Source organism: Gorilla gorilla, chromosome 18 (assembly GCF_029281585.2).
Source record: "Gorilla gorilla gorilla isolate KB3781 chromosome 18, NHGRI_mGorGor1-v2.1_pri, whole genome shotgun sequence".
NCBI classification, from domain to species: Eukaryota; Metazoa; Chordata; class Mammalia; order Primates; family Hominidae; genus Gorilla; species Gorilla gorilla.
Window position 1 is genome coordinate 99,251,815 of NC_073242.2, and position 13,424 is coordinate 99,265,238.

The window sequence follows — 13,424 nt, forward strand, 5'->3', positions numbered from 1 at the left end:
ACCTACCTCCCTTCAGCCTGCTGAGCCACTGAGTTAATCCACAGAAGATTTTTTCCAACAATAGATGATGACCAGACAGCAATTCCCTGTATAGCTTCAGGACAATGAAGTTCACATAGTGCTTCTACCACCATCATAATGGTTACTTCCAGTTCATTCCCCTGAAAACGCATTCAGAAAAGTTAGTCACCCAATACCATTAAAACATAAATCCCTATAAAATTTACAACTGATCACAGTCTGTGCCTGCTTAAAGCCAAATGTATTTAACAATTATTTTCACAATTTTCACATTATTTAGCTCAGAATTCTTTAAAATGTTACATATAAAATAGCCACAAAGGGTGACTAACAGAACCTTAGCAGCACATGGATGTTTGTACCCCCACCCCAAAGTTACCCAAACATTTAACCTGTGACCTCTGTAGGAATAACACATGGAGTAAAAAGAAAGCAAAAATTAAATATAAATAAACAGGAATTAAAGAATGATTAACTTCATGTGTTTGAATACTGCTTGACATTATCTGAATTGCTAAACATTTTGTTATTTTTGGATTCCAGTTATTTATTGTGAGCCCACTTTCAAGCCAGGAATTACTCAAGCATTTGTCATATGTTATAAAAACAATTTCTCCTGGCCAGGTGCAGTGGCTCATGCCTGTAATCCCAGCACTTTGGAAGGCCGAGGTGGGTGGATCACTTGTGGTCAGGAGTTCGAGACCAGCCTGGCCAACATGGTGAAACTCTGTCTCTACTAAAAATACAAAACTTAGCCGGGTATGGTGGTGGCTGCCTGTAATCCCAGGGACTGAGGCAAGAAGAGGCTTGAACCCGAGAGGCGGAGCTTACAGTGAGCCGAGATCGCACAACTGCACTCCAGCCTGGGCGACACGGTGAAACTGTCTCAAAAAAATAAATAAATAAATAAATAATTTCCCCCATAAACAAATTTTCAGAATTACCTTTAAAGTTCTAAACTTTGCACGTAAGAAATATAGTTTTAACGTGTTCTAACATGAATATTGTTTTAACATGAACAAAAGCATGAACATTATTTTAACTTCTAACACTGTTTTAACACGAATAAAATAGGTAACTCTGGCAGTTGTTGCTTTTACAAAATACAGGATCAAAACCTTTGAAAATGAATCCAAGCTTTAACTTATTTTATCCATAGATTAAATCATACCAAAGGAATTAAACCATGTTTTTCTTATTAACAGACTTCAAATGAACTTCAAACACACCACTTTACCTGAGATAGGCTGGTTGTTTTCATCTCTGTAAGCAAGTCAAAGCCATGTCTCACTGTCACTGCAGGCTGGCCTGCCAACAATCCTACCCTCATGATGGAGAGTCGAATCCGCGTTAGCCAGTCCTGACAAGTTTGGCGACTGGTATAGAAAAAAGTTCTAATGACCTTTACGATAAGAGAAAGAAAAGCTCAGGACTGGTTCAATTTGTAGGTAAGGATGTCTCACCTATATATAAACCAAACACACAAGTCTATTGTGATTTCAGCTCTGCACATACTGCCAGCTGTGACCATTAAACTGCTATAAAACAACACTATCTCATGGAAACCAACCTTGGGAGGTGAAGTTAATGCATTAGCACATTCCTCATATGCATTATACATTAATTTCTCCAGATTTTCCAGATACTGCAGAAGAAGAACAAGTCTAAGCTGGTTGTTACCATGGCCGTCATCATTGTCTGCAGTTGTCCACTGACTAACATCCTGATCAGGGTTTAATGTGTGAGCTGCGAGACTTCGAATGATACCTGAAAGCAAAGACAACATTCTGAATTTTTAAAAATCTTAAAGTTCCTAGAATAAGTGTGAGTTTTTTACGACAAATTCACATTTATCAAGTATCCTCTGTCTACCCATCATTTAAAAACAAAAAATCCAAACATGAAAGATCTTTCATTTTAGGGGAAAAAATATATATATATTTTCCACACAACTCCCATAAGTTTTGGAAAAAAAACAAACATATTTCCAATGCAATTATTCAATGAAAGCTTATTCTAACAAACATACCTGAAAATTATTGACTTTTTTTTCAAAAAAAATCATATACTCTCAAATCTTTAACAAAGATTTAAAAATCCATTATTTCTTAATAAGGCTTTGAAAGTATTCACATCACAAAGCTTGAGCGAGTTACCTTCAATTGTCTGGAAGGTGTCTTGAGCTCTGCCCAGTGGAGTTCTCAGCTTAGAAAGAACAGTGAATTGTGCAGCTTCCCATATGGCCCACTGCCAAAGGATAGCATCTGTCTTCAGGAGATTGCGTGGAATTGTTGACTGGTCACGCTTATCCAGTCTCTGGCAGCTATAGAACAGTCTTTCCAACCAACTGTCCTTCCTGGGAAAAGTAGTTTCATATTTAAAAGACAATGACAACTTCATTTTAATAATGAAAAAAAAATGCAAGGGGAATGGGAATAAGGAACTGTAATTTTCCCTACTCCAAAAAAAGGCAAAACCTATGAAATTGAGAAGCATTATGTCCCCCCCTCTCATTTTGAGGTCTTTTATAGTTAACAGGATGAGGTACAGTGTGGAAGGATGATTAGGGTAAATGGCTCATGCCAGTCAGGAATGAAACTCATTCAATGCAACTAAGCACCTCTAGAATATCTCCACCCCGACCCCACTCCCCAAAGTGTTAATGACATCACATCAGTTAACTGTTAACCACATTTCATTACTCAATTTCAAAGCCCATTTTTGTTTCTACAGATGCTATCTTCAAAGCAATTTTCCTACTGATGAAAACTGAAATAACCCATATGAGAAGAATGTTACTTGATACTCTGCCACCCCCAAACATATTTTCTCTTCAAAATTGCATGTAAAGTCAAGGGAATCTTAAAATTATCTTTCCCAGATAAAATAGTCAAAGAAATGCCTTACCCTGTTCTATGAGAGTTCCCATACAAAATAAAACTAATAACATCAGAGAAATCTTGGGGGTGGAATATATTACTTGGTGCTTTACTCATGTGACTTCTTAATGCTGAAGAAATTTCTTGAATTTCTTTTTTTTTTTTTTTTGAGACGGAGTCTTGCTCTGTCGCCCAGGCTGGAGTGCAGTGGCGCGATCTCAGCTCACTGTAAGCTCCGCCTCCCAGGTTCATGCCATTCTCCTGCCTCAGCCTCCCGAGCAGCTGGGACTACAGGCGCCCGCCACCACGCCCAGCTAATTTTTTTATATTTTTAGTAGAGACGGGGTTTCACCGTGTTAGCCAGGATGGTCTCGATCTCCTGACCTTGTGATCCGCCCGCCTCGGCCTCCCAAAGTGCTGGGATTACAGGCTTGAGCCACCGCGCCCGGCAAATTTCTTGAATTTCTATGTGATTGTTATTGCTGTAGACAGAAAATAAAGTTGTTGTTATGCAAAATATTTTAGCTTAAAAGGTTAGCACATACTGTAGGTGGATTATTTACTTATTAACTCACTGGAGGTGAAAATATAGTAAAATTGAGACTTTCAAATGGATACAGAGATGTGATTACAACTTTAGATCCTTTTTTTATTCACCTCAGATGGGTAATGTGCCGACATCATAAGAGGATTTGAGGGAGGCATATCAAACATGTGAACATAAAAACCCAATCATTATGCTTATGTATTACAAAAGGATCAAGTTTAGGCTCTGAAAAGCTCCCAAATCAACTTGATCAAAAACAATGAAAGATTACTGTTTAGTTTTTCAAATATCTGAGCTACTAAGAAACATATTTTGGCACTACATGAGTTATTCTATACTAATTATTGTGAGCCTATAAAGCTCATTAAAAATTTTTAATTTTCTTGCAGACTTGCAAAATTTGATTATTTGACATCACTTCAATCACTGGCAAGCAGGGCCATAAAAGATGTGTCATTAATGCTCTAACAGGTGATCTGTCTTCTCCTAAAGTAGACAACCAGTAGAGGCTGTAAATATCACAGAATGTCTTTGCTCCAAAACAACTGTTATACCTTAGGACAACATCTAAAGGAATTGATTTCAACAGTTTTCCAAATGCTTGTCGAATACGAGTTCCACGGTGCACTAGTTGAACACGGCAAACATCAACACATCTATGAAAGAACGAAATAGACAAAGCAGGTGTGTTAACATTTCCAGGTTATTAGGGTTAATGTCAAAAGACATGATCTTAATTTCATACCTCTGTAAAAGATCATCTGGCAAGGAAGAGGACAGAGCGTGTAGACTGCTGCATGCCTGCAGACAGATATTCACATCTTCAACGAGAGCTATTAAACATTAAAAGACAGTTACTTTCAGCTGGCCAAAAGAAATTATATCCCAGTTTGTCATAATTATCTGAATCCATTCATTCATTCAACAAAGAGTGAGTGCCTACCACAGACTAGGCACTGTTCTTGTCCAGAATCCTCACTGACTGTCACATTTGGAAAAATGACACATTCAACAAAACCGACGTAATGTAACTGATGGGTCATCACACAAACCTTTTTCTGAGAGAAAATGTAAAAGTATATGCAAACTATAAACATTCACGTAAGCTTAAAAATGTGACAATCACTTCAAAACATTTTTCTAATACTAAGAATAAAAAAAATCAAGACTGTATATCTGTCATTAAAATGAGGATTACACATCTTCAGGTCAGGAAAAGAGCTCGATTGATGACCATCTCCCATTACCAAAGACCCTTTTAAGGACTGATAAACAAAATAGAAAAAAAAAAACAGAGTCTTACTGTTGGCTAAAAGGCCTTTGCAAAATTTATGGAAAGACGGAAGACAGAATAAAGGTGCATATGTTTCGGACTTCTTCATTAAAACAGCTACTTCCAAAGCCCAAGTCATTAACAGTTTCCTGAAACACAAAATATACAGTTGACTGTACATTAAAAAAAACAAGAACAAAAACAAAAAAAGTTAAAAGCCTAGTCTTCTTACATTGGTTTTCTCTTGGTTTTTCAAACATCTCAAACAATAAAAAATAAAAATAAAAAATGAAACTATAGAAATTACTGTCAAAATTGTTGTGTGCCTTTTAAGAAAACCTCCCAACACAGCATGATAATAGCAAAGAGGCCGGGCGTGGTGGCTTACCTGAGGTCAGGAGTTCAAGACCAGCCTGGCCAACAACATGGTGAAACACCATCTCTACTAAAAATACAAAAATTAGCTGGGTGTGGTGGCGGGCACCTGTAATCACGGCTACTTGGGAGGCTGAGGCAGGAGAATTGCTTGACCTGGGAAGCAGAGGTTGCAGGGAGCAAAACTCCGTCTCAAAAAAAAAAAAAAAAGCATAGAATATTAAAAATCTATATATATTCTTCAATGAAACACTGGGGGTGAGGGATTGAGGTTTTTCATGTATTTCTTTTCAGAAAGAATAAGAAAGCCTAGATTAAATAATAAAACCAAATTATAAGGTGTTTGACAATAAAGAAGCTGCTCTACCTCACCTCTATAATCCACATTTTTAAAAATTTTTTGTAATCCACATTTCTTATTCTCAAATTATAAAGGCAAATTAACAAAGTTAGGAATAGTTAATACTATATAATATCTGTTACCTCGTGTCCTGGTTAAGGTTATCTTTCTTAAGTAATATTCCCAGAAGATTTAATATAATTGAGAAATGTTGCTTTGTGGCCGTAGTTACAGTGCTAATCACAGCTCCATCAAACAAAGGAGAGGAAGAACTGAGGCTACTAGAGATAAAGTGATCATGCCTGAAAGACAAAGCATAGATTATCTTTTCATCTTTAATCAAAGAAAGCAAGCAAGTCCAAAGTTAAATCAACATACATCTTTAAAATCTACCCATTAAAAAAATAAAATGTTTTGTGGGGTTCTTTTCTTAAGAAAAATTTGTGAATACAGTACCTGGTACAATGAGAATACAATGTGTAGAGCACAGCATACTGAATGGCAGGGAAGTGAAGAGCCAGGTCACTGTGCACAATCATCAGATTCTTACTCAGAAGTGCAAAGACAGTTGGAGATAGCGCCCACATCTGATCATGTACAAAACAAAGTAAGTTTATGGCTTCTCCAAAATAAGCACAAGCATACAGAGTTTATCCTTCAAAACAGGGGTATTTGGACATTTTTAAATTAAAATTAGATTGGAAGGGATCTAGTACACTACACCTGGGACAAATACTCTTTTGTGAAGTCAGTAAAGCCTTTGCGTGCAATATAGCATCTCTATGCAATGCAGCAACTCCTCATCTATTGCTACAGTAAGAAAACAGCCACAGGTCAGGTGTTGTGGCTCACACCTGTAATCCTAGCATTTTGGGAGGCTAAGGTGGGCAGATCACTTGAGCTCAGGAGTTTGAAACCAGCCTGGGCAACACAGGGGGACCCCATCTCTACTAAAATTACAAAAATTAGCTGGGCATGGTGGCGCACACTTGTAATCCCAGCTACTCAGGAGGCTGAGGCAGGAGAATCGCTTGAACCTGGGAGGCAGAGGTTGCAGTGACCCGAGATCATACCAATGCACTCCAGCCTAGATGACAAAGTTAAGACTCTCTCTCTCAAAACAAAACAAAACACCAGCCACATACAAAACACAGGAATGAGAGTACCTGTGTTCCAAGAAAACTTTCTTGAGTCGGAGTCTCTCGCTCTGTTGCCCAGGCTGGAGTGCAATGGGGCGATCTCAGCTCACTGCAACCTCTGCCTCCGGGGTTCAAGCAATTCTCCCTGCCTCAGTCTCCCAAGTAGCTGGGATTACAGGTGCCCATCACCACGCCCTGCTAACTTTTGTATTTTTTTAGTAGAGATAGGGTTTCACCATGTTGGCCAGGCTGGTCTTGAACTCCTGAGCTCGGGTGATCTGCCTGTCTCAGTCTCCCGAGGGATTACAGGCGTGAACCACTGCGCCTAGCCCAACGAGAACTTTCTTTACAAAAACAGGCACTAGTGTTGTGATGGTTGTACACTTCTGTGAATATACTAAAAATCAGTGAATTATACACTTAAAATAACAAACAAAAAACAGGTGCTGGGCTGTATTTGGCCCACGGACCATAGTTTGCTGATCTCTGGTCTAAACAGAGCCCTTTGTATGTGCCTTTTGCGGAAGTAGACTGTATTTCCTCAATTTTCCATATACTGCAAATGGCAAGGTGCCCTGTTCAATAAGGAAACAGAGGCACACCCTGCCACTCTACACCTTTTCCATCCATCTTTTTCCTTTACACTGCCAAGACACTCCATTCCACCTGACTGCCCCATCCCCACCCACTTTCTCCTTATTTCTAGAGTACAGGACATAAACATCTTTGAATCTGTAAATAATGTGAATAATTTTCCTCAAAAATCAAGCTTTCATGTTTGAAGAAGAGTTTATTGTGACTTCAAACACAAGCTGTAACTGGTAATAAGCGAAGCAGCTATGGAATTATACAAGGCAATCCAATCAAACAACATGGAGCACATTGAAGCGCAAACATCAAATTTTACCTTCTTCCTCCTAAAAACTTTATTCCCTAATTACATCCATTACTTTCTTTCTTTGTTTCTCTCTTTTTTTTTTTTCTTTTGAGACAGAATCTGGTTCTGTAGCCCAGGCTGGAGTGCGGCGGTGTGATCTCAGCTCACTGCAACCTCCACTTCCTGGGTTTAAGCAATTCTCCTACCTCAACCTCCAAAGTAGCTAGGATTACAGGTGTGCACCACCACCCCTGGCTAATTTTTCTATTTTTAGTAGAGGCGAGCTTTCACCATGTTGGCCAGGCTGGTCTCAAACTCCTGACCACAAGTGATCAGCCCGACTTGGCTTCCCAGAGTGCTGGGTTTATAGGTGTCAGCAACCGTGCCCAGCCTACACCTATTATTTTCTATTAAAAATAATGTTTTTCAACTCTGTGTGGTCCAATAGGAAGAAGAAATACATAAACCATAAACAATAAATACAAATCAAGAGCGGGGCCACGTCGAACTACTTAAAAAAAAAACACACAGGCTGGGCGCGATGGCTCATGCCTGTAATTCCAGCACTTTGGGAGGCTGAGGCGGGTGGATCACCTGAGGTCAGGAGTTTGAGACCAGCCTGGCCAACATGGTGAAACCAAGTCTCCACTAAAAATACAAAAATTAGCCCGTCATAGTGGCAGGTGTCTGTAATCTCAGCTACTCGGGAGGCTGAGGCAGAAGAATTGCTGGAACCCGGGAGGCAGATGTGGCAGTGAGCCGAGATTGCACCACTGCACTCCAGCCCAGGTGACAACAGCATGACTCTGTCTCCAAAAAAAAAACAAAAAAACAAGAAACATTTGTTTCCCCCCCGCAAAAGAAAGACTACAGGTTGAGTATCCCTTATTCAAAATGCTTGGGACCAGAAGTGTTTCAGACTTTGTATATGTTTGGATTTGAGAATACCTGCATATATATAAAATGAGATATGTGGGGGATTGCACTACTACACTCCAGCCTGGGTGACAGAGTGAGGTTCCAGCTCCAAAAATAAATAAAAAAAATAAAAACCTCACCATTCTACCATTCTCAAAGGCCTAAAAGATCCTCATAAATCAATATACACCTATCCTATAAATTATGTCCCTTTTATTTTATGTCTGAATTAACGGCTTTTTATTTCAACTCTGTACAAGTCTAAACACGAAATTCACTTATGTTTCATAGACACCTTCTATTCATAGCCTGAAGGTCATTTTATGCAATATTTTAAATAATTTTGTGCATACAACAGTTTGGACTCATCACATGAGGTCGGGTGTGGGATTTTCCACTTGGGGTATCATACTGGTGCTCAAAAAGTTTCAAATTTTGGAGCATTTTAGATTTAGGATTTTCAGATTAGGGATGCTCACCAGTAAGTGTTATGAAAATATTCCAAAATCCGGCTGGGCATGGTGGTGCCCACCTGTAATCCCAGCATTTTGGGAGGCCAAGGCAGGTGGATCACCTGAGGTCAGGAGTTCACAACCAGCCTGGCTAACATGGTGAAAACCCATCTCTACTAAATACAAAAAAATTAGCCAGGCGTGGTGGCGCATGCCTGTAATCCAAGCTACTTGGGAGGCTGAAACAGGAGAATCGCTTGTACCTGGGAGGCGGAGGTTGCAGCGAGCCAAGATCACACCATTGCACTCCAGCCTGGGCAACAAGAGTAAAACACTATCTCCAAAAAAAAAAAAAGTATTCCAAAATCCAAAATCCAAAACACTTCCAGTCCCAAGTATTTCAGATAAGGAATATTCAACCTGTATGAATGTTTCTAGGGAAAAAGAGACAGCCAAAATATAAGACCATGTATAAGAACTAACTTCAGTAGACAGAAAGAAAAAAGTACCAGGGGAAGAAGAAAGAGACCGCATTTTAAAACAACTATACAAATCTGAGCTGTAAGAAACACTGACATTTTCTATAAGCATGCTAGAGCAAATAGGAGAAATTCATAAAACATTTTCTAGAAAATAAAACTAATATAAAAAAACTTATCAAGATTTGTCAAGGAAAAAGAAGAAAAGTTAAATATAATGGCAAGAAAACATTCCTACCAATTTTATTTATCCAGGCATGTCTTAAATATGGCTGTTTGCTACATACAGTGATTCTGCAGACATGTTGACATGACAGTGAAATACATAAATATGTAATGAGAAAAGGCTTAACTGTGGATAAAACAAAGTCATTACAATTAAAGACTCACCCCTATTAGTGAGTTTTTGGCATTTCCAATTGTAGTCAGGGCACTGAGGTCAAATTTAACTACAAATTTTGCATTGTCTACATTGAACACATGATTCTTAAAAGCCTCATGTTTTATTTCAGAACAGGCCTCAGGAAGTTGCAGACTGTGCAGGAGGTCGTTTAGGGCACAAGTCATTTCTCCCAATATTAACTTATAGGCAGTCTCCAAAACAGGAATATTCTTCAAGCTGAGCATTGCTTGATAAACAGCATGGGCTACAGCAACAACCTGAAAAACAAAAAATTCAAGGAAGTGATAAATGGAAAATAAATCTTCTAAAATTATATGGAAAATAAATCACTATCTGTATTAGTGCTGATGATACAAATAAATTTAAAATTGATCAATTCACTGTCCGTAGCACTTAATATTTTAATTTTTTAAAAACCAATCAGAAAACTGACACAGATCAGTATGCTATTTCAAATCTATTAAGTTTTATCACAAATAAAGAGTACTATAAATGAAAACTGTCAATATGAAATTTCCAAAATGGCCGTTTTTTTTTTTTTTTTAAATAATCAACATCAAAAGACATATGGAAACAGCAGTTTAAGACTGGGTTTCTTAAATCTACCAGGAAAGTCTGTGGTGGATTTGACTAGGGGGTGGTTGAAAAGCCAGTCATTTTTGTTTACCAAATATACAGTACTTCTTAATTTATAACTTCATAAATGTGTCAACTTGTTTTACCCTTATGAAAATTTAATAAATTTAATAACAGCAAAAGATGCATAGTCTGAAAAGAGTATCTGGCACATCATTCATGAAAGTATTCAGTATGATTATCAAGAAATATAAATTTAAAAGAACAAATACAATCACTATATTCTAAATCAAACATTTCACATTTCACTCAATTTCACTTATATAGCCTGGTAAGCAACATTAGGTCCAACTCTTCAGTGACTCAAGTTGTCAAAATTCATTATCAATGTATTACTTACCTCTTTTTCTTTATGATAACACAAGAATAGTAGTTTAGATGATGGTATAAACAGTTTTTCTACAAATGATGATGGCAGTTTTGTATTTATCTGTTCAACAATCTAAAAGAATAAAATTTTTAAAAAATGAGCTTCTCAAATTACAAAAAGACATGCAGAAACCTTAAAGGCACACTGGTAAGTGAAGGAAGCCAATTGAAAAGGCTACATACTATATGACTCCAACTACATGGCATTCTGGAAAAGGCAAAACGATGGAGACAGTAAAAAGATCAGGGGTTGCCATGGGCTTAAGATGGAGGGAGGGAGGAGTGGGGACAGGGAATGAGGAAGGAGTGGGTAGAACATAAAAGATTTTTAGGGAAGTGAAACTATCCTGTATGATACTGGTAATAGGGGAAACATGTCATTACACATGTTAAAGTCCATAGAATACATAACACAAAGTAAACTATAAAATTAGTTAATAGTATCAATATTCACTCCTTTGTAATAAATGTACCACACTAACACAATATGTTAATGAGGGGGAAACTGTTGGGATGAAGAAGGTATATGGGAACTCATTGTTTTCTGCTCAATTTTCTGTATATCTAAAAAATAAAAGTCTTTTAATTTAGAAAAATATATCTAAGCTATATTTTAAGGCCTTAATACTGTGACATTAAAGTGTTTAGACACCTAAATAGGACACACTTATTTTACAGTTATCATGGGCATTTTTTCACATTAGCAAAGAGAGGTGTAATTCTGGCAGAAATGCTCAGCAGAATGTCATTTAGAATTTGCTTTAAAACAAGCCAGTTGGAGATGAAAGGATAACAAAGAGGCCTAGATGAAACCAGATGGGCCGTTTGTTTCTAATTATAGAAGCTGAGTGTTAAATATGTACAAATTTATTATACTATGCTCCCTATTTTTATGTGCTTCAGAATGTCCATAATAAAAGTGGGGGGAGGATATTTATGGTTAAGAAATTAAAGGAGGCCGGCCAGGCGTGGTGGCTCACGCCTGTAATCCCAGCACTTTGGGAGGCCAAGGCAGGCAGATCACGAGGTCAGGAGATCAAGACCATCCTGGCTAACATGGTGAAACCCCGTCTCTACTAAAAATACAATTGTGCCACTGCACTCCAGCCTGGGCAAAAGAGCGAGACTCCGTCTCAAAAAAAAAAAAAAAAAAAAGAAATTAAAGGAGGCCAGGCATGATTGCTCACACCTGTAATCCCAGCACTTTGGGAGGGCAAGGCAGGAGGATTACTTGAGACCAAGAATTTAAGTCCAGCCTAGAAAATGCAGTGAGACCCCTTCTCTCCAAAAAATACAAAGGTTAGCCAGGCATGGTGGCATGCATCTGTAGTCCCAGATAGTCGGGAGGCTGAGTGGGAGGATCACTTGAGCCCAGGAGTTTGAGGCTGCAGTGAGCTCTGATTGTACCGCTGCACTCCAGCCAGGGGAATACAGCAAGATCCTGTGACCAAAAAAAAAAAAAAAAAAGAAAGAAAGAAAGAAAAGAAAAGCAAAAAACAAAGAATCTGGTGCGTAGAGCAATGTTTCCTCAGAAAAAACGAGTAAAGCTACACTGAGACTAGCTATCAACCACTAAAAATAGAGGCCTGGCAGAGTGGCTCATGCCTATAATCCCAGTACTTTGGGAGGCCAAGGCAGGTGGATTGCTTGAGCCCAAGAATTCAAGACCAGCCTGGGCAACATGGCAAAACTCTATCTCTACAAAATAATATAAAAAATTAGCCAGGTGTGGTGGTGCATGCCTGTAGTCCTAGCTACCTGGGGGGCTGAGGTGGGAGGATCACCTGAACCCAAGAGGTCAAGGCTACAGTGAGCCAAAATCATGCCACTGCACTTCATCCTCTGCAACAGAGTGAGACCCTGTCTCAAAAAAAAATTTGCATTAAAAATAAAAGTAAATAGACACTAAAATGAAAGCATAGATTATAAGACTGATGAATGTACTCTAAAAAAATAATATAATAAAGCAAAGCCCTTGTTTTTTCTTTTTTGAAGACAGGGCCTTTTTTGTCACCATGGCTGAGTGCAGTGGCACAATCAGAGCTCACTTCAACCTCAAGTTCCTGGGCTTAATCGATCCTCCTCCCTCAGCCTCCCGAGTAGCTAGGACTGCAGGTGCACACCACTACACCAAGCTAATTTTTGACTTTTTGTACAGATGGGGTCTCACTACATTGCCCAAGCTGTGCCAGAATTCCTGGATGCAAGCAATCCTTCTGCTTTGGCCCCCCAAAGCGCTGGGATTACAAGCATGAGCCACCATACCCAGACAAAGCCCTTAATTTCCTACATATCCATTTAAGGGCCTGAATAAACCAACACATTAAAAAGGAAAAGAATAATTCACATACCAGCATGAGTAAATTCAAGACTGAGATGATATAATCGGTACCACGAGTCTGGCAATTCTCCAGTTGGTCTAATCCATATGTAATGACCATGTCACCATGTATAGTCATGCTAGGATCCAAGCTGCCGAGCAAAACACCAACACACTCATTAGCAGCTGTCAACACAGCCTCAGAAAAAAACACCTGGTTTGCAGCCGTCACACATCTCATTACTCTGTACAGAATCTGTAAATGGGGAAAACAAGCAGCTTTTTAAAAAAATTCACGTGCTTCCACAAAGCAAGAAAATACTTTTTATTTAATGCAATTTCAACTGAAAATTAACTGCTTGCCTTGCCAGCAGTCTCTTAATATTCTAATTCTCA

The 13,424-nt window shown here is 38.5% G+C and overlaps 2 protein-coding genes and 1 non-coding gene across 5 annotated transcripts in view; all 3 read right to left on the reverse strand.

Moving 5' to 3' along the window:
- Window positions 1-2: 2 nt before the first annotated feature.
- LOC129527696 (serine/threonine-protein kinase SMG1-like) lies at window positions 3-6,720 on the reverse strand. 2 transcript variants are annotated; one of them, XM_055366356.2, is made up of 9 exons: window positions 6,602-6,720; window positions 5,892-6,022; window positions 5,579-5,737; window positions 4,751-4,869; window positions 4,193-4,280; window positions 4,002-4,103; window positions 3,285-3,382; window positions 2,178-2,377; window positions 1,649-1,788 (listed from the first exon to the last, which is right to left on the reverse strand). In XM_055366356.2, exons 2-8 carry the CDS (start codon window positions 6,020-6,022, stop codon window positions 2,292-2,294), a joined length of 783 nt encoding a protein of 260 aa, XP_055222331.1. In that variant the 5' UTR covers window positions 6,602-6,720; the 3' UTR covers window positions 1,649-1,788; window positions 2,178-2,291. The 2 variants fall into 2 exon arrangements, with proteins under 2 accessions (XP_055222329.1, XP_055222331.1); XM_055366354.2 differs by lacking the exons at window positions 4,002-4,103; window positions 4,193-4,280; window positions 4,751-4,869; ... (1 more) ...; window positions 5,892-6,022; window positions 6,602-6,720 and adding exons at window positions 3-161; window positions 1,259-1,423 and having other exon boundaries at window positions 1,592-1,788; window positions 2,929-3,293.
- Window positions 3,557-3,660, reverse strand: LOC115932719 (small nucleolar RNA U13). The gene has a single exon (XR_004068910.1). It is a non-coding gene; the product is annotated as a small nucleolar RNA U13 (small nucleolar RNA).
- A 3,101-nt stretch (window positions 6,721-9,821) lies between the features above and the next one.
- LOC129527695 (serine/threonine-protein kinase SMG1-like) overlaps window positions 9,822-13,424 on the reverse strand; it is a 60,647-nt gene continuing 57,044 nt past the window's right edge. For both annotated transcript variants that reach the window (XM_055366340.2, XM_063699697.1), the window contains 2 exons: window positions 13,060-13,180; window positions 9,822-9,960 (listed from right to left, as the gene is read on the reverse strand). The gene's annotated coding sequence lies outside the window, so the exon portion shown is untranslated. The remainder of the gene's footprint in view (window positions 9,961-13,059; window positions 13,181-13,424) is intronic.

Bases quoted from the DNA above. Each gene is read 5' to 3' on its own strand.
- LOC129527696 (XM_055366354.2), bottom strand. From the start codon at position 3,152: ATGAACCTGGGAGGCGGAGCTTACAGTGAGCTGAGATCGCGCCACTGC. The intron at 1,424-1,591 runs GTTGGTTTCCAT...CTTATCGTAAAG, and splicing joins CATTAACTTCACCTCCCAAG to GTCATTAGAACTTTTTTCTA. The intron at 162-1,258 runs GTAAAGTGGTGT...ATGCGTTTTCAG, and splicing joins AAACAACCAGCCTATCTCAG to GGGAATGAACTGGAAGTAAC.